General features: G+C 47.8%; 1 protein-coding gene across 2 annotated transcripts in view; it reads right to left on the reverse strand.

The window, feature by feature from the left end:
* Window positions 1-20,077, reverse strand: part of SEMA5B (semaphorin 5B) — a 36,925-nt gene extending 16,848 nt beyond the window's left edge. For both annotated transcript variants that reach the window (XM_087817883.1, XM_087817882.1), the window contains exons 1-4: window positions 19,879-20,077; window positions 14,813-14,912; window positions 10,201-10,246; window positions 262-324 (exon numbers count right to left, since the gene is read on the reverse strand). In XM_087817883.1, the coding sequence (XP_087674009.1) occupies window positions 262-324; window positions 10,201-10,246; window positions 14,813-14,912; window positions 19,879-20,032 (363 nt within the window). In that variant the 5' untranslated portion in view covers window positions 20,033-20,077. The remainder of the gene's footprint in view (window positions 1-261; window positions 325-10,200; window positions 10,247-14,812; window positions 14,913-19,878) is intronic.
* Window positions 20,078-20,773: the final 696 nt, after the last annotated feature.

Raw genomic sequence — 20,773 nt, forward strand, 5'->3', positions numbered from 1 at the left:
TCCCGTGTCCCAGCTCCACCCGAAGTTCAGGTGGCAACCTTGGACATCCCCTGCCCCCACACCTCCCTCCCAGGCCGTCTCACTGCATCACTGCCCACTCGGATGCTCAGGGCTGACCCTCCCCTGCACAGGAGCCCCCAGTTCATCCAGTCGGGGCCTCTACACAGGGAGTCTTGTGCCCACAAGGTGCCCATCCATCCCTGAAACCACAAGCCTCCTGCTGGCCCCAAGCCAGGGCCCCGGACCACCAAGGCCACATACCTCAGTCTTCCCTTTGCTTTGGCAGGAGCGGCGCGTGTCCTCGTTGGAGGCCCACTCTGTGGCCTGTTGGAGGACACAGAGGTTACACAGCTGTGCCACTCACCACCAGGGCAGGCAGCTGTCGGGGTCTGGGGTGGACAGGAAGCTGGGAAAGAGTCAGGGACAGCCTGCAGGGTTAAGGACCAACATCTACATGTGCCCAGAGGGCTGCCAGATCTCCTTACCCAGAGCAACACCCTCCCCATCTGCTTGGGTCAGGGGAGGCTGGAGTAACAGCTTCCTCATGCTGCACCACCATGCAGCTCCGTCCTAGGACCTTCCCAATCCGATCCTTCCTTCCCAGGTCAGCAGGGAGCTGGAAGTGGTCCAGAGGGATCTTCAGGACCATCCCAGGTGAGTGGGAGACTGGAAATGTGCCTCCATTATGCACCAGATGTCCCTCAAATGAGTGGTAGGCAAGAAAGGCTAGATTTTGCAAACCTCAGAGACTGGAGATCTACTTAACTTTCCCACTACAACCCTGCAGAGTGTTTTTGTTGTTTTTAGATGAAGAAGCTCAGGTTCTTTGTGACTTGCTGCTGGTACACGGTAGAGCAGGGACTGGAACCCACACTCCTGATTCAAGGGCTCTGTGTGCTTTTTTTCTTTATCCCACCTCTCAAAGACCCAGCGCTTCCGCTTTCTGAATTGCTCCCCCCCTCCACCCTTCTTGCCCCCAGCTCTGCACTCTGTTTCCCTTCTTGCATCAAGCATGCTCTATCATGGGGTAATGTGCTTGGGAACACAGCTTTCATTCAAGGACCCAGAGGACACTATCATGTTCCCACGTGCCTATGGCACTGGGAGAGGGCCATTCCCCTCCCCCTTCATCTATTCTGTTTCTATTCTCTGAAGGTCTCTCCCAGCCTCTGAAAGTGCAGCTGGAGGGAGATGGGATACCCTTCAGGTCGAGGCAATGTCAACAGCCCTGGTGTGTGGCTTATTAGATATTTCTGGATCACATATATAAATATGAACTGCCTATCTGTCCTGGGAGAGGGAGCCCTGAGCAAGCAGCTCTCCTATCCAAACAAGGAAAATAAAATAACACCTGCTTTCAATTTCTAACAACGCTCCTTCTAGCTGTGAAGTCACTGCCTACAGAGCTCCAGGGGTCCAGATGTGAGAGGGCAAGAAGGTGCCAGGAGAGCGGGCAGGGCTGCTCTCTGCTTTCCAGATTGCAGCCCACCCACAGCCCCAAGATGGTTGCTTTGTGGGGCAGAGGAAGGGCTGACTTTTGCAGACCCTGGATCCAGGAGCAGGTGACAAGTTTGGCCATGCCTCAATCAGACCTATGAGCAGGCTGGGCTCATCCTGCCATGGCAGGCCAGGGGCTCATGCTCTGCTCCCAGACCTTGGGGAAGGGCAAATGACCCCTGGCCTGTAGCCACATAGCTAGGGAGTTCATTTGGACAGAAACAATGGAGCCATTGTCATAATCAGGGCCCCAGCAGCTTCCAGGGCCCCAGCAGCTTCCGAAGCGAGAAGAAAAGATCAGGTAGAAAAGAGTGGTGACTCACAAACACTGCTGGTGTCCAGGCCTAAAGCTCTGGAATGTGGGACGTTCTGGGGGACCATGGCCAAAGGGCCTAACTGGGGCATTGGGGTGCCTGAGCACAGGGGCACTTTGAAGGGGTCAGGCTTGTTCCTAAGGGGGTGGGAATCCCACTGGGTGGGGGGCAGATGTGTACAGTCAAGAGGAGTTAGATAAAATTACCTTGGGCTGAACCCCCGGACAAGCACTATGCCAGGGACTTCACACACCTTCTCTCTTTGATCCTCAGCACAGCCAGTGAAACAGGCAGCCTTTTGCTCACTTTACAGGTGAGGAAAATGAAGCCCAAAGAAGTTGAGCAGTATGCCCAAGGTCACAAAACTAGTAAGCAACAAACCCAAGATGCAAACCCAGACAACAGACACCAGCGCTCAGCTCTCTCTGCTGCATCCTGCAGCCTCTCACAGCGAATAGATTTCTCAAACCAAAAGCTAGAACATATGGCCTGCAAAGAAGATGCAAATTTATAATAACAGCACAGAATGGGTTTGAGTCATTTATTTTTATTTTATTTAAAAAACTGTTTGTATCAAAGTAATGATGCACAGAGTTGAAAAAGTTAAATAGTATGGAAAAAATTATTTAAAAAAACCTGAGTAACCTACTCTCCCATACCCTGACCTCATTTACCAAGGACAACTACTTTCAACTGTTTCTCTCTGTGTGTTTTTTTACTCAGTTTCTCAGGAATATGTATCAATCTGACTTTGTCTTCTGACTTCCCTGTGGAGGTAAAGATTTTCCCCGCTTGCCCATGCCCATTCTCTCCTGCCTCCATGCGCACAAACATTACCCCTCCCCAACCTCCCATTATAATTACATAATGTTAATTATCTTTAATATAATAGTTAATGTTTTAAATTAAAAATTAACATTGGTATTGACATTAGTATTATGACTATGTAAAAATTGTTCACTGCTACCAACTAACACCTTAGATTACACCATCGGTTGTAACATGAACCACTAAGAAAGAATGTGCTGCCAAACTCTTTTATTACTTAAGTTTTAACGTAAATTTATTGACAGGGCTCTTATTTAGACATTTTTAATCATATATTGGTCTTACACACACAAAAAAGAAAAATGTAAGCAGAATTAAGTATCCTTAAACCTTCTTTGAATTCATAGTTCACCTCTTCTGAATCACTTTTCTATTCAGGTGTCAGTGCTCATTTTTTGTGTTGTTGTTTGCTTGCTTGTTTTAATATATATATATATATATATATATATATATATATATATATATATATATATATTTACTTTAGAGGAAATGAGAGGGAGAGATAGAAACATCAATGATGAGAGAGTCATTGATCAGCTACCTCCTGCACGCTGTTCTCCAGAATTTTCTTCCAAGCTATTGACCCCATTCTGCAAGTTTGTATGCTAGCACTTTCTTGATCTTACTGGAAGGTGTCCACAGAAGGTCTTCAGACAAACCAGGACTCCTATTCCCTCCTCATATAATCCGAAAGTGGTTAGTGGACTAAAATGTCAGTTGGTTGGTGTCGTAGAATCAAAACACAGGAATGATGACCAAGGTCAAGCATAGGCAATGACAACTCCATCAGGACTGCAGTCTGGCCAACAGTGACCGGAAGATGCCTTCAAGTGAAAGACGTGGACTGATCTCAGACTCTTTAAAAATGTGAAAACATGTGCATCTGAGAATTAAGGAAATTTGCCTACTCTGATGAGGTATCCTTTCTTGATCAACTTGTTGTTTTGCCTGAATTGCATAATTATCTTGAATAATATTCTTCATTTGCTTGTTTTGCAATTCAAATTACTAATTTTCCCCAAATGCCCAACAGGCGTTACAAATCCCTCTTGATGTTGTTTGCTAACTACACACAAATAGTTCAGATATTCTATGAGTTCCCATCCTCTTCCTCCTGCCTGAGTGTAGACTGAAGCCTACTGCTTGCTTATTATACCTGGCACTTACCTTCTGTCCTCTCCTGTTCGCTGAATCCCATGTTTCCCTCTTCCTTGATTAATGTATTTTGGTAGAACACATCTCCAGTATCTTCCTAAGAAAAGGAACATGGTAGATCAATTTTTAAAAATTCTTGCATGTCTGATTCAGCTTATCTTCATACTTGATTGATAGTTTTGGTATAGAATTTTAGGCTGAAAATAATTTTTCACTCAGAATTTTAAAGGCATCTATTCTTCCATTGTCTTCTAGACTCCAGGGTTGCTATTCAGAAGTCTGATGTAACTCTTATCCCATCTTTGGCAGTGACCATTTTCTTTAGGCTCTAGGAGATTTTAGGTTCTTCTCTTTAGTAACTGAATCCTGAATTTCACACTGATGTGCCTTAGTGCAGGTCTCTTTTGGGAACTCAGTGCTCTTTCAGTGTAAAGACTCATCCTTTGTTTTGGCAAATTTTCTTATGTTATTTTGTCCTTAATTTCTTCCTCACCTTTTTCTCTGTTTTCTTTTTTTGTAACTCTTCTTAATCCAATCCACTGTTAGCTCTTGTGCATTGATCTAGCTTTCTCTTATTTCTCTCCTGTTTTTCATTTCTTGTTTTTTTGTTGTCGTTCTAATTTCTGGGAGATTTTTCTTCAACTTTATCTTCTAAATTCAAATTTTATTTCCATAATCACATTTTTAATTTCCATATTTTTAATTTATTGTTTTATAAACAAGATGTATTTTTATATCTCAGAAGTCTATTTTTTCTAATTAATTTTTTAAATGTTTTCCTTTACTTCTTGCATTGAGCCTGTTTCTTACAGCTTCCTTCATTCTGTTTGCCTGTTTTTGTTCTTTCTCTTTCACTTTGGATGCTTTCCTCAAATGTCTGGGGACTTGGGGCTATTTGTTTATATTAGAAAATAAATCTCTAACCATTTCCCACTGAAAGGAACAAAGACTTCTTAGAGAAATGGCTGATTCCAGTTCTGAGGTTAGAAAATGTTCAAGGTGAGCCTGAAATATTTCCTTATAAATAGCAAGGATGCAACAAAAGATGACTAACATCATGGGGTCAAGGGACCCAGAAGCGAACTTGAAGCAGCCCCCTAGTGGCAAAAGATGGAATAGTCATGAAAGATAATTGCAATGGATAGATAACAATGTTTAAAGCCATGAGTCTGCAGTAATAAAAATAATAGAATAAAATTAATTGACCACCATTGCCACATACTTACAACTGTTAAATAAAGACAAAGTATCAAACATTTATTCTGCCTTTTCTACATGACTGTATCATTGGGTAATCAAATAGTAGATGAGGAGAACTTTCTCTTTGTCTAAGTAGTCCAGCTAATATATTATAACACCTAAAGAATTAATGGATCCAGGAAACAATCATCAGTAGTTGCTAACATAAAAAGCCAGAGAATATAAAATACTATTCTTTAGAAAAGTATAAAATAACACCTATAAAGTAACCTTGCTGGAATCTAAATGGAATAAAGTTTTTAGATCTCACAATCAATTTACAGATGATACCGAGGATAGGGGGACATGTTAAGTTATACCATTTGGATTGCAATCAGCAAAATCCAGATGGTGGGAAACTCTACAGGACACATGACCAGATTTCTTCAATAAATAAATTGCACAAAGAGAGGAAAAGGAGAAACATCATTCTAGCCTCAGATCTCATCAGTGTCCTCTCCTTTCGTGGAGTCACCAAATTTGGAGCCTCACCAGTTGGGTCTTTAGAGAAAGGGTCTTAGTCTCTCTTTGTTGGGGGAGAGGTAAAATGGAGGAAACGATGGTTGTGTGGGATGGGACATGAGATCTGGGTTCCAACCTCTCAATTTAGAGAATCTGAACCATTCCCCCTTTTTAGGCTTGTACCTCATCCTCACATTCCACAATATCTGACACCCCAATTTCTGAGCCTTCTGGGAGTCGGCTTGCTTCTCTGCCATATCCCCTCTGTAAACTGTTCTGCTCTGCTAAATCAGCTGTGATTGCTCCATCCACTCTCTATCTCCCCAGAATGCGTTTAATCTCTTGTCCACTGACGTCTCTTTTGTTCTGTCATTGTGCATTTGTGCCTTTAAAATCTTTCACTGTCCTTTTCTGGAGTTTTGTGAAGGAGTCAAGATAGACATGTATGACCAACCTGCCAAACATAATGCTTTAAATTAAGACTGTCTCAGAAATTCCAGGATGGCAATCTCTAGTAGCAGAGTAACTGCATGGTTTTCAGCTACAGGAGAAAGCAGGCGAGGCAGCCAGGAAAAGGATTATCTCCTTGTAGACTCAGCAACTCCCCTGGACACCAGAGACGATGGCTGGACATTAAAACATCTTCTGAGTATTAAGTCCACTGCTCAGCAGAGTTTAGATTTCAAACAACTCTAGAGCTGCCGACTAGCTCGGAGAATGTGGAGATAACTAGAAGAGAGCTCAGAATCAGCCACGCGCCTACCCAGGCCCAGGCCCAGGCCCAGGCCCAGGCCCAGGCCCAGGCCCAGGCCCAGGCCCAGCCCCAGCCCCAGCCCCAGATGTGTTCTGATGCATCTGTGCATTCCAGTCCCCATTTCTGCACTTGCAGGACATCTGGCAGCCCAAGATCAGAAATCCATAGCAATTAGACCTCCAGCCACATCGTCCTCTGGTCACTCATCAGCTCAGAATTGCCAAATCCAACTTAGTTCATTATGTAGCAGCCCTCGACGCTGTTAACCACTTGCCACTTTTCCTTTCCCAAAACCAGTTTAATAAGTTACACTGATAAATAACCATCACAGGTGAGCTGGTTTGATTCCCCCCCCCCCCCGCAAGTGTGTGTGTGTGTGTGTGTGTGTGTGTGTGTGTATACACTCTGCCCCTCCCCCACCTCCCCTCCATTCAGTGCTTGGAAACTTGAAGAGACTTGGTATTTTGATTTTTCTTAAGGGACAGTAGTTTACATAAATTGTTTAATAAGAGTTAGGTACTCAGAAGTCCTTTTAATGGACAATGGTTTGCATGAACTGTTTGCACTTAGATTTTTCTTTAAGGGATGTTAGTTATTTAAACTATCAATAAAGCACTGAGTTTTAAGTTTGGTTAAATCATACCCTGAGGCCACAGGAGAGGACGAGTGGGCTGTAATGGAAAGTTACATTACAGCCATGGGTACCCCAGACAGTTGGAGAGTAAAGGAAGCTGGGCTGGGGTTGGAGTGCAGCTCATTTTTAGCACTTGTATGCTACGAGCCACCAGTGATTGTAGATGTTGAGGACTGAAGGTTTATAAGCAGGGACCTTAAGCCACATACAGGGCAACGGAAGGGTGTTTGCTGAAGTCAGGACTTTCTCACCAGGCCTGATGACCAGAAGCTGAAGTCTGCTGCTAGCCTATTCAAGGGAATGCTGGACAGCCCACTCCAACCTCTCATTCTCTCCGCCTTGTGACCAGATGGTACCCCCAATGGCAGGGACGTGGGCATGCAATGTATTTTTTTCTCTTTTTAGTTTTGTCGAGAAGAATTTCGTCTGTACTCCAGAGGTTCAGACTAAAGAGATGACCTGAGAAGGTGGTAAAAGCAATTCCTGGTGTACTTGGGACTGATTTGCAGTCCTTCAGAGAACTCCCTGCCCCCAGCATGAGTTATGGGCTCACCTAAGATATCTTCCCATAGCTGAGATCGACATGAGTTGGACTATCATCAAGCCAGAGAGTCCTAACATCTGATAAGGTACAAGCCAGGAAATGAGGGCCAGCTTCAAAGACTCCTGGGGAAGCCAAATCAGTTGGGTGGCATCTACAGAAAAGGTCTTCTCCACATCCTAGAGCAGCAGATCCTAAATCTGGCTGCACACTGGAATCACCATGGAGGTTTTACAAGTCCCAGTGTGCGGCTGGACCCCAGACCAATTAAGTGAGAGTCTCTGAGGGTACAACCCAGGCATCAGTTTTTTGAAGCTCCTCTGGTGATTCCAGTGGGCAGCCAGTAGAGAAGCACTGCCTAAAGTCAGGCTAGCTCTAGTCTCATCCTGATCTATGCTATTCAGCTATGCCAACCAGAAACCTGGGTGGCACCACTGTGGTCCAAGCCTTCCTAAGCCCTCCAGCTCTGCCAGCTTCCTCAACTCCAGGGATCACCTTCATGCAGAAGACAATGTGCCTGGTGCTCCCTGGTGCTGTGACCTGTGTTTCTGCCACCTGAAGATCTCTTTCTCTCTTTTTTCTCCATCCCCACCCTGCAGACTAAGTTCAACTCTCCCCATCACTAGTCTGGACTATTGCACTTATGTCCTAACTGGCTTCTCCACTAATCCATTCTCTGCACTGGGCCAGGTGATCAAAACATCAAATCTACTTCTCTGTTTTAAACCTCTTAAGGAGCCCCCAATGCCTTAAAAATAAAATATGGAGCTCTCTGTTCAGCAATGAAGACCCTCTGCAACGTGGCCTCTCTCTCTCCCTGGGTCTCATCTCCCAGCCTTATCCCACTCACACCCCATGATCCTGTCACACCGGATCCCTCAGTGCTCCACCTTATTGCACTTGTTTGTGTCTTCTCCTCAGCTGCCAGGCAAACCCCCATCCTTCCAGCTCCAGTCCAAGGGCAGCTCTCTGGGAAGCTTTTGCAGACTCTGGTGAGCCCAGTGGGCTCCTTGTGCCTCCTGGCCACCGTTACATCCGGCACATATTCCTCCCTGTAGTCTTCACACAGCACTGCCATTAATTTAGTATATCTGTCTCTCTTCCCCCCTTTAGCCCATTTTACTCCTCCCAGGAGACCTTTGCAGATGATGGAAACCTAATAAAAAGCCACTGCCTGAGCTCAAGGCAGCACCCCTGGGTCCACTCTCTCTTGCCCACTGTGAATCACCTCTGTACCAGCTTCCCCCAGACCCTAACTGCTGGGTTTGGCATCTTGGCTTCATTTTCTGTGGATGCCAAGAGAAAACCAGGCTCTGGATGGGCTGCTTGTGACTGAGCTGGCAGGCCATGGGGTGCTACCTCTGGGGACTTCCTCTGCTTTGCTCCAGCCCAGCCAGGCTCCAGGAACATGCCACATGGGTCCCATACAGGAAAGGGAATCATTTATATCTCATATGTTTGCTCCTTAAGGCAAGGGATGGAGCCTGATTCACCTTTAGATCTTAAATGCTTGGTATCATGCCTAGGACTAGACCTGAGCTTTAACAGGTATTCAATAAAGTTTATTGGGAGGTGGTTAGATGGATGGATAGGCAAGTTGGCAGGTAAGGGTATGGACAGAGGACAGGCAGACCAATAAATGGATGAATGGAAATTTCCTTTCAGTGTTTTCTGGTTTCTTCTGATGGGCACACCTTTTATGCTCCCTTAAACTTTCCCCTCTGGAAACCAGCTGCAATGGTCCCTGGGGTATAGACCCAGGTGAAACTAGGAAAAAACAGACCAGAATGTCACACCAGCTCACCAAGGAGGCCTCCCCTTCCCCAACTGGCCTTTGCAGTGAAACTTACCAAATAGCCCAGCACCTGCCTAACAACGTGTACCATTCTCTAGTTAGTTATATGTCGCTGACATAAAGTTATATACATCTTTTCCTGGCTGTACTGTGAGACCTGAGGGTCGAAGACTCTGCTGTCTTACTGCCCCCAGCTCAGTTCAGACACACAGTAAGTGCTCAATGAATGCTTGATCCCTGGGAGACCAGCAAGCCTCCTAGACACGAGGACTGGGGCTCTCCCCTCATTGAAGGAGAAGAGATGGCCTCCCTTTCTCTAGAATGTTCAGCCTCTGTGGAGATGGTGTGGCATCTGTTTCCCAATCTGGGGTAAATGTTCTGGATCAAGAAGGCCCATTAAAATGCCTCCCAGAGCACTTAGGGAATTATGCTCGGGGAGTCCTTCTTGGCAGCAGCTAATAAATAAATCACAGCTCAGCAAAAATGCTGGGTGAGAAGGGAATTGCTCAGGCCAGGCTAAGAAAGGAACCAGGACACTCTGTCCCTGAGGCCCAAACTCAAAAGCCCTCCTGTGGATTTAGGCGCTGAATTTAGGATGACCAACCATTCCAGTTTTCCCAGTCCTGGGCTGGTGTTAGCACTGAAAGTCCTGCATCCGGAGGCTCCTCAGTCCCAGGCAAGGAAGGCCAGTCGGTAGCCCTAGCTCTGGTGTTCTTTCCCTCCCCTCTTCGGCAGCTCCTCTGCACGATGTGGGAAGGAGCCCCACGTGTGCTTCCATGTTCACATAGCCTCAACCCCACTTCCAGATATCTTCCCAGCAGTTACCTCGACAGCTAGTGAGAGTGCATAGCCACTGAAAAGAGCCTGGGGCTCCTGTTTTCAACCCTAGGGGTTAAATTTTGAAACTTGCTCCTTGCACTGCCCCAGCAGGGCTCCCAGATACCAGGGATGTTACAGGGAAGAGAAGGGAAGCAGATGTACCTGAAGGAGGGAGACATTGGCAAGGCTGAGTCTGAAGAGGTAGTTCCTGTGAAAATAGAAACGGAAATCATCAGTCAATCGTTCTGCAGGCAGGTCCCAGGAAGCAGCTGCTCCTGCCTCCCGGGGTGCCAGGACTGGGTGCCAACTGCAGAGAGTCTTTGGTAAGCTGACCCCCACGGAGAGCTTTACCTCCCTTAGCTCATTTAATCTTCACAGCAGTCCCAGGACTAGAGAGGAAAAAAAACACATTTTACAGATGAGAAAACAGGTTGGGTAAATGGCCCAAGGAGGAGCTAAAACCCAGGCTTGTCTCCTCCAGAAGCCCATGTGTCTGGCCATACTGGCAGGTCCAGAGAGGAACCCCCACCACTAACCCAGCCCTGGAGCCTGTTTCTGCTAAACTTAACTTAAAGCCTCCTGGAGCTCTTACTGGAACCCAGACAGGCCATCTTCCTTCTTCCCTCACCTCCCTCTCTGACCTACTCCCCTCCTCAAACAGGCCAGCCGTCTTTCCCACTCCACGCCACGGGCCCCTGGAGTCCTGTTTCCCTCCTCATGTCCTGCAGTCCTTTCTGCAGCCAGGGACTCTGGATCTGACCCTTCCACGGCCCCCTCCTGCACCACCCTGTCTCCTCTTGCCAAAACTGCCCCCTCTGCCTCTTCACGATTCCTCTTGCCCATGCGCTAGGCAGCACCAGGCTGCCAGACTCAGATTCCTCCAACACCGTTTTCAGCATATCAGCCTGCTGCTCAGAAACCTTAGGTAAGGAAACGTATGTCCGCGCAAAAAGCTGCACATGGGTGTTTATAGCAGCTTTATTCATAAATGCTCAAACTTGGAAGCAGCCAAGATGTCCTTTAATAGGTGAACAGATAAATAACCTGTGGTCCATCCAGACAATGGAATATTATTGAGTGCTAAAATGAAATGAGCTATAAAACCGTAAAAAGACATAGAGGGACCTTAAATGCATACTACGAAGTGAAAGAAGCCAATCTGAAAAAGCTTCATACTGTATGATTCCAATTATGTGACATTCTGGAAAAGGCAAAACTATGAGACAGTAAAAGGATCGGTGTTTGCCAGGAGTTGGTGGTGGGAGGGGAGGAATGAACAGGCAGAGCACAGAGAATTTTCAGGGCAGTGAAGACACCCTGCATGGTACCATAATAATGGATACATATCATTATAAATTTGTCCAAACCCGTAGGATGTACACCACCAACAGTGAACCATAACATAATCTATGGACACTGGGTGGTAATGGTGTGTTGATTTAGGTTCATCAATTGTAATAAACGTACCCCTCTGATGGGGATGACCGCACGTGTGGGGCAGGGGGTGTATGGGAATTCTCTGTACTTTCCCATTATTTTTGCTGTGAACCTAAAACTGCTCTAAAAAGAGTCTAATTTTTTTTAAAAAAACCTTAAATAATAACTACGATAATACTACCACTATTATCAGCTACCTATTGAGCACACACAGGCACTGCTGAAATTGCTTTGCCTGGACACTGGAGCCACAGGGCCACTCTGCATGGACCCGAGGGTGGCAGAACCACTGGTTAAAGTGCCAAATGAAAGTAACGGCAGGTTCACAAAGTAGATCCTGCATCAGATCAGGGAGAATCCAGCTCAGCCACTGGCTAGGGGCCTGCTGAGCACCTCAGCGTCTGCATCTGTAAAACGGATGTGCCTGTGTTTCCTCTCTCACAGGGCGGTGAAGACAGGGAATGGTACGATGCATGTTAAGATGCTTTATTAATGTCAAGCAGATGTAAAATGTTGGTTTTCCCTAAGAGTTTTCTTGCCTTCTTACATCTTCCTTTGGTCATTCCTCTTTTCATTCCAGAAGTTTTTAGAAATAATTGCTTTAGAAATTTCTGGCCTACCTCAGCTGTGCTGGGAAGAGAAATGAGGGGAAAGGTTGTGGAGTGGGCCAGGATGAGGAGGGGCCCTGCCAAATGAATCCAGGGCCTGAAGGAGACAGCTGAGGCTGGGGACTCCTCTTCTCCAGCTCTGGCTCCTGGCCCAGGCCCCACTCAGCTTCTCTGCTGTCCTGGCAGGCCTCACCAGTGACCTTGGCTCCAGGCTTCTGCTGTCCCTCCCCAGGCCTCTGCCCTGAAGAGCTCCTCCCCCACCCCCTGGCCTGGGGACAGATGGACTCTGGCTTATGGCTCTGCCCCAGCTATCTGCTCAGGTAACACAGGCATCTAGTCACAGCTTTAAAGAATTAGGGGAAACATTGCATCACTTTTTTTTTTTTTTTCATTTTATCCTATCAAAAATCATTCATCACAACTTCAAGGTCTGCTCTTCTGGGAGATGAGAACAGAGAGAAATCCCTGTAGCCTGATCCGCCCTAAGTCCCTCATGAAACAAGGCAGGGCGTGAATGAACAAAACATGTCCCCTAGCCTGAATTCTGGAGGCCCAGGGGCTGAAAAAGAAGGGGGAATGTGACAGGCAGAAGAGGAGGAAAGAGCGTGACCTAGAGAAAGAGCGTGACCTAGAGAGAGAAGAAAGAAGCCAAGGATGCACTTCATGTGCTCCAAGAGGTGCAAGGAACCAAGTCCCAGACCGGCTCCCCGCCCCCGCCATCCCTGAGCACACAGCCAGGCTCAGAGACCCAGCAAAGGGTGTGGGGAAGCCCCCCACGGGGTGAGGGAGAGCAGGGTCACCACAGGCAGGAGACCTGTCCTTCTGAGCTTGTTTCCTGGCCCATGCACTGGGGCTACTCACAGAACACCATTCCTGGGGTTATCATGAAGACTAGATGATTCAGTAAATGCCTGACTGACTACATGTTTTAGATACTTCACTACATATATGACACATAAAATGCTGCCTGGCACATGGCGGGCACAGAATGAATGGCAGCTTTTAAATGCTGCCACAAGGTTCAGAGCCAGAAATCAGGATTTTTACAAGCACATACGCAGCACTAGCCGGTTTGGCTCAGTGGTTAGAGCGCCGCCCCGCGGACTGAAGGGTTCTGGGTTCGATTGTGGCCAAGGGCACACACCTCGGTTGCAGGCTCGATCCCTGGTCCAGGTCGGGATGCATGCGAGAGGCAACCAATTGATGTATCTCTCTCTCACCGATGTTTCTCTCTCTCTCTCTCTCTCCCTTCCACTCTCTGAAAAGCAATGGAAAAAATATCCCCAAGTGAGGATGAAAATAACTAACTAACTAAATAAATAAAAGTACATATGCAAAACAGATGGAATCTGAATAAGGTGGAAAGATCTTATCAACGTCAGCTCCCTGACTGTAATGTACTGTTGTTATGTGAAATGTTACTATTAAGGGAAACTGGGTGGAAGGTATATGGGTTGATCTCTCTGTGTTATTTCTTACAACTGCATGTAAATCTACGATTATCTCAAAATAAAAAGTAAAACAATTATTCTCTTAGCTGGGAAAGTTAAATTCATACTCTTGAAGACTTGCATATGTACAGATTACCTGTGGAAAGACACACACTCACTACAGGGCATGCTTCCAAGGAGGGGTCCTGCTTGGAGTGCGGAGGGGTGGCCCTGCTTTTCACTGTATATACTGTTTTGTACCTTCTGGATGTTATACCAGAATACATATCACCGATGCAATGTGATTAGTTAATTTAAAAATAAAAATTAGCCTGGCCGGAGTGACTCAGTTGGTTGAGCATTGTCCCATGCACCAAAAGGTTACTGGTTCAATTCCCAGTCAGGGCACATACCTGGGTGTCAGGTTTGATCTCAGATCAGGGCACCTACAGAAGGCAACCAATTGATCTCACATTGATGTTTCTGTTTCTCTCTCTCTTTCTTCCCCTCCCCCCCCCCCCCCCCCCCCCGATTTCTTCTTTCTAAGCATGTCCTCGGGTGAGGGTTTAAAAAAATAAAAGTTAAAAAAAAAATTTAAATTAAAAATAAAATGCGTTTCTGATTCAGCAGGTCTGGGATGGAGCCCAAGGACTTGCATTTCTAACAAGTTCTCAGATGGTCCACTCTTTGAGACCCACTGGAATCAACCACTTCTAAGCTCCCTTTCCTACCAGAGCTGATTTTGTGAGAATTACCTCCTCCTCCACCCCATAAAGTCCCCACAAGTCCTCCCTGAAGCATATTATCCTTTATCCTTTACACCCGACCTGGACAGTGGGACTGAAGGAGGTCAGGTAATAGGGAAGGGAGATCCTGCATAAAGGAAGCGCAAGGCCAGTGTCCGGGTGTCCCAGGTGCAGGTGGCCAGTCGGCCAGCAGGGGGCTCCTGGGCACCTTCCCTGCACGGAGCTCCCAGGGAAGATGCCAGCTAGGCTGGTTCTGGCAGTATGGCAGGGACAAGGGGTAGGAGGCAGCCTGTGGGTGTTCCTGCTCTCAACTGTCAGCCACTGAGAGAGGTGTGTGGCTTGCTGAGATCTGGAGGTCTGGAGGTCACTTCACCCCAACCCCAAATGCTCCCTTCTGTGGGAGACAGACATTCAGACACAGAGAGGGCCTGGCAGAGAGGAACAGGCGTCCAGGACATGGGAATGGTCACAGGAGGTTCATCCCAAATAATATTCCCTCCACCCAATTCTAAGCACCCACACTCCTGGCCCCAACCCTCCTGCACCTCATTACCTGGCTCCAACAATGAGCTGGTTCCTGGAGGGATCCAGAGCGAGCTGGGAGAAATCTCGGGCTCCAGGGTAGGTGAAGTTAGAGACCCAGGGCTTCAGGTCTGGTGAAGGGAGAGGCAAGCATTCAGTTACTGTTGGGCCAGGGGTCCCAGCATTAGACAGGAGAATGGAAAGGCTGCGGTCAGGGTGAAGTCAGGGTGCAATGAGGCAAGAGGTGCCAGGAGACCTGTGAGCAGCCAGCTAGGGGGTAGCAGGGTGTTGTCACTGTTCCTACTATGTTCCCTAGCTCAGAAAAGGGCTCCACCTGCCCCCCAGCTGCCCAAAGGGAGACCTGTAATCACCCTTGACTCCCTCAGACCCTCACCAGCTGCATCAAACACACTGGCAAACCCTGACTGTTGTGCATCCAACTGTCTCTGAAACCCATCCATCCTGACCTCTGCACCCCACCCCCTCCAGCTACCAGCATCTCTTGCCTGAACTGGTGCCAACAGCCTCCTAACTGGCCTGGCTTCCACTCCTGCCCTTCCATCCATTTCCCATAAGGCAACCAGAGTGATCTTTTTAAAATGCAAACCTGGTGTGTCACTCTCCAGTTTGGAGCCCTTGAAAAGCTCTCAGTAACCCCGAGAAAAAGTTCCAACCTGTGGCCCCACTGTCCTCCCAAGTCAGATGCCAGTCACATTCATTATCTAGTGATCTATGGAAAGAATGATGCTTCATCATTTACATCCTCTTAGACTCTCCATCCCAGCCACACTAAACAAGAAACTGTGCACTTCTCCAGATCTACCCCGCACGAGCCTGCACACTTTCGCACTTCCTTTCTCCCTCAATGGAACAGTTCCTGTTCACTCCCACCCCCACCCCAGCTGCCCCAAGAAGCTTTCCCTGACTCTCCCCACAGACCTCCACTTCACTGCCATCAAAGCCCCATCTCCCTGGGTGTCTGTCCCAGTGGTTTGTCCTGGGGGACAGGGAGGATCTTGCTTCTTGGATCACCAGACCCCTCCCAGCACCTGGCAGTGTTTGAATGAACAATCCTCAGGATATGAATAATCCTCAGCTCAACTCACTCCCTTCTGTGCATGAAAAATCAGGTTATCTGACAAGGCTCCACGGAGGGTGGGTGGTCAGTATCCATCCCTGTCTCCAAGGAAAGGTCTTTCCAGCCAAGGCCAAAACCTTTCATGGGGTTGGGTGGGCAGAGAGGAGACCATGACGCCTTCTGGATGGATGGGCAGGGGTGTGGGGAAGACACACCCAGAGAACAGTACACAGCCGACTCCCTCTTTCCTTTCTGGGGAGACCCTCTTCTCCCAACTCATTGCATGGCCCCTTAATAACTGCCCCTCACCCCTGCCTCATGGGTGGAAGGGAACTGACTGGTGAGAGAGCCTGGGGCAGAGGAACATTCATGCTGCTGGGGGTAGAGATGAGGGGGACTGTGAGGCACAGGAGGCCCAAAGGAGTGTGTGCAATCGGAGGGAAATAAATCATTGCTCATTACCCCTCCACTACAGAGTAAAAGCAGCCCTTCATTTCTGCACGACAGGCAAACACTTAATCGCTCGCTGGAGAACTAGAGGTTTTGCGAGTTGGATGTTTTTCAGAAAACTGTGCTATGCATAACTTAAAAAAAAGAAGAAAGAAATTCTGCAACAAAACCAAGCTAACCCCTTGGGCCTGCTTCTGCTCCCAGCAGGTGACTGTGGGTTGGCAACAATTGTCACATAGTTACAATAACATTTGTGCAATATTGGTATAAGGAGTGGATCTGGAGTCCAGTAGGCTGGGTTTTTAGCTGACCTCAGGGCCACTCTCAGAAATCCTGGTAGGATATTCTACTACCTTGGAGATTAAGCCAAGGGTCCTCCTCTTCCTCCAGGAAGTCTTCCTGGACTATTACCTCTCTAACCGATCTCATTTTGTTTCACATTCTCTCTACCCTTTCTGTTCCATTCACAGTGTATGTTATTGTTACTCAGTGTGCTCAAGTGTGTTTTCTCTGGGGGAAGGGGTGTATGTGTGAAAGGACTTGCCTGTCCTCATCAGACTGGGTGCTCCCCAACAGTAGCACTGGGTCACACTTTAATTCCCTCTTCCCTTCTAACAGAGGTTTTCCAGATGTGGACAGCCAAACAGGGGAAGAGGTGGCATGACTGGTCTGCAGCAAACCAGGAGAAACTCCGCCTGGGGACTTCTCAGCTCAGTCTTTGCTCAGGCCCATCCTTGGGACGGAAGGAAGAAGGAAAGGAAACAGGGCAGGAGCCAGGATGACAATGGGGAGGTGAGGGGTCAGGGGAGTGGAGGGCGGAGGCCCCTTCCAGTTTCTGTCCCTCTCCCCTAATGTAAAAGGGACCAACATGGGCAAAGGGGAAAGGGAGAGATGTGCAGCCCAGTGATCCTGGGGGAGCCTCCTTGGGAAGGGAGCCAGCTTCCTCTGATTAAACAGGCAAAGAGGACCAGAGGGAAGGCTGTCGTTAAAACACCAAGCACGTTCTGAGCTCCGTGAGCAGCGAAGGCTTTGGACAGCGTCTTTAAGAGAAAAATGACATTCTCCATGACGCGCCTGTGATTTTAATTATGTATAGTCAATTCAATTACCCACTTTGTGGATTAACCACTGCCAGTGTTAACTCCATGTTGGCTTCTCCTTGCTGCCGAGAAAGGCCATGCTGTGGCAGAATGGATAACATGTGGATCAAAGAGAAATACAGGTAGGTCTCCCTTAAAGGAAACACACAGCAGAAAGTATAACCTTACACAGCAGGAAAATGTCAGACTCTGCAACTGGCAGCTCCTCTAGGGTATTGAGGGGTTATTTACAGATTAGTCAGGTGTCAGGGGAGAAGGAAACTCATAGCTACAAGGTTGGAAATCTATGGATCGGTCAGAAATAATGTATAACATATGAGGGGTCCTGAAAGTTGGGGTGCTGGTGCTGGGCTGGATTATGACAACTTCTCTAGAATACAGTGTCACCCCGAAGACAGTCAATCACCCAACATGAATTGGGTCTCTAGTGTGTGCTTAGTCATGTAAAGGGATGTGGCAAGACAACAGGACTAACTAGTCCTGGTCCAGGTCCAACTGCACTGGGGGGCCAAAGGGAGTGATATTTAAGGAACAATAAGAGATGCCTGAGAACTCAGAAAATACTCTTGCTCACCTCTGAGGCCCCACGGTGTCCAGCTCCGTGTCTGGCGTCAAGCAGGATCCAATAAAAATTTAGTGAATGGACAGGAAAACCCAGAGCTGTCAGAATGGGGAAGGAGGTGAGTTGGCTTAGGCCAGGAGGCCTGGGGAGGAAGAGCGGAGATGATGCCACTCTCCAGGACTGCCAGTCTAAGATGACGGGCCATCTCTTCTTGCCAGGAAATAAGGGGATTCATAGTGACTCTATGTAAGCCACCATGTCAACCTGAGCCTCATTCCCTCATTCTGAAAGAGGGTGCCGGGACAAGTCAAGCAATTTACATGTGAAGATCAGGGAGCCAGGCCCTCAAGGAACACACCTCCCACAGCTCTGCCAACCCCACCCCAGCCCATTTGGCTCCAACACAGAGCAGCCTGGCTGGGGGACAGGGATTCCGCTGTTCTCTTTCCATTGTCCCTGCCCCCAGAATCAGCCAGGCCAATAGTGACCCCGGAGAAGCCCCTGAGGAGAAATGTTTCACTAGGAGCTGCCACAGGGGTCCCCAGTATAAGGAGGACAACCCTCAGCCCTCAGAATCCAGCTCCTTCTGTCCCCCACTTGTCTTCCCTTCAGTGACAGCCAGCAGCAGCACCTCAGGAGCCATCAGGAATCTGAGGGTGTGCGGCTCCTTTTGTAGGCTTAAAGACATCGCTAATTTACTGTAATCCACTTAAGCCTTCAGAGCCCGGATCTCAGCTCAAGCAAGACAGCACAGAGAAAACAGCTGGAAAACCTCCCCAAGGCAGGAGAGGGGAGCAGCGACAGCTGGGAACCCCACAGTTCCAAACATTGCCAGTCCCCCCTCCCAGCCCCCAACTCCTATTCATACAGGCTCCCTGACCCCCAAATCCCATGCCAGCCTCCGACTCACGGATTGATTTTTGCACCCTGGTTTCCATCTTCCCCTCTTGATGGACTGCCTGGGGCCTGAGGGTGCAGCACTAGGTCACTCTGCCCTGGGGAGGGAGTCAGGAGGCTCTGACAAGTCTCTCCCACCCTCTGCACCTCAACCCCCCACTTGTAAGGGGAGGTGGTCGCTTTGCCCTGCCTCCCTGCCAGGGTTATTGTGAAGGGAAACAGGACAGGTGTTTATAGGACTTTAGAACCTGGGGCCCCCTGAGTGCATCAGTGTGAGCTTCCACGAGGCAATGGATCTGAAGTGTCAATGTGATTACACCCCCAGGGACCCCCAAGCTGGCTCACACAGGTCATGGGAGAACACCCCTGGAGTTCCAGTATTTGTGTTTTGCTTTGTTTATAGATGATCATGAAATGTTTATACAAATTTTAGAAACTCTTATTGAAAACTCATAGACCCTTCAGAAAATATTATGCCCAGCGATTCACAAATCCCAGTTTGGGAAACACTTTAAGTGGACACTCTCATACCCTCCCTTGACAGACTGAAGGAGTTACTAGTTATCAGGGCCCCTTTCCCTGGGGATTCCCAGGACCCCAAAGAGGGGCATCCCTGCTGCCATCTTAGAGCAGAAGGAAGCTTTTCAGAGATACTAGGCACTTCTAATGAGTGAGTCATCTCTGTTCTTCCCCCCAGAAAAGCCAAGACACAGAGCTCATGCTTTCAGAAGAGCCAGAGCTGAGACAACCAACCAACCCTCAGCCAGCCCACCCAGAGTGTCCACAACTCCTTCTCTAGCAAAGAAATCCCAGAAAGCCCCTCCTCCTCAGGTAAAATGAGTGAAGGGCCTGAATAAATTGTCTGGAGCCAGCCCATGGCTGTTGTCTTTCTTACAAATCTCTGTACCCTACAAAAAATGATCATCCCAGGACTTCCAGCAGCCAGAGGGACCCTAAGTCCTTCAGGACGAGATCATTGCAAAAAGAACTGAGTGGGAAGTGGCTCTCACCTGCAAAGGCCACGGTGGGGTGTTCCCTTAGGGTGCACAGCTGCTGCTCGCTGCTGGGATCACTGGTGACATCCTGGGAGCTGGAGAGGTGGAACACCAGCAGTGTGAGGCTGGGTGGCAACAGGGTGACAGCCAGGGGTCCCAGGAGCACCATGGTGGGCCCCTCTGGGGTCCCAGCTCCCAGAGGCAGGCTGGGGGAAGACCTGCAATGCAAACATTCAGTCTCACCATGTGCTCCCTCAGCAACGCCCACTTCTCCCACGTTCCTCGCGGTTGTCAGGGGCCCCACAGGTTTGTTTTTTGTTTGTTTAAATAAATTTATATTTTATTTATGTTAGTTAGAGTTTATTCTGCTCTAGTAATGCAAAGTTATAGATCATATCTTAAAAGCTAATTTCCCTTGGAACAGTATTCTCCACAAAAACTGACAAATTATAGAGCTTTTTCTATTATGATCCCAAATGGCTTAAAATTTGCTTCAGTGATAAAAGTGGTATCTTAGGGATTTTAATAAATGCAGCCAGGACAAATGAATAGCCAGTTATAAAAAGATAAATTTGGATCCATAACTCACACCTTATACTGGGAAAGATTCCAACTGGATAAAAAATTAAATGCTGAGACTAAGACCAACAAAATACTAGAGGAAAATGTGGGCAGTAATCTTTCTAACCTGAGGGCGGAGAACCAGGGCTCACAATGCAGATGCTGTTAAAGGAAAGACTGACAAATTTAACTGCCTAGAAATCGACAGCTCCTGCACGCTCCCCCCCAAAACAACCTCCAGCAAAATCAAAAGGCAAATAACAACCCGGAAAAAATATTCGCAACTCACATCACAGACGAGGGGCTAATAGTCCTCCTATGTAAATAACTCCTGGGAATCAAGAAGAAA

This window comes from Miniopterus natalensis, chromosome 6 (assembly GCF_054644295.1).
Source record: "Miniopterus natalensis isolate mMinNat1 chromosome 6, mMinNat1.hap1, whole genome shotgun sequence".
Lineage (NCBI taxonomy): Eukaryota > Metazoa > Chordata > Mammalia > Chiroptera > Miniopteridae > Miniopterus > Miniopterus natalensis.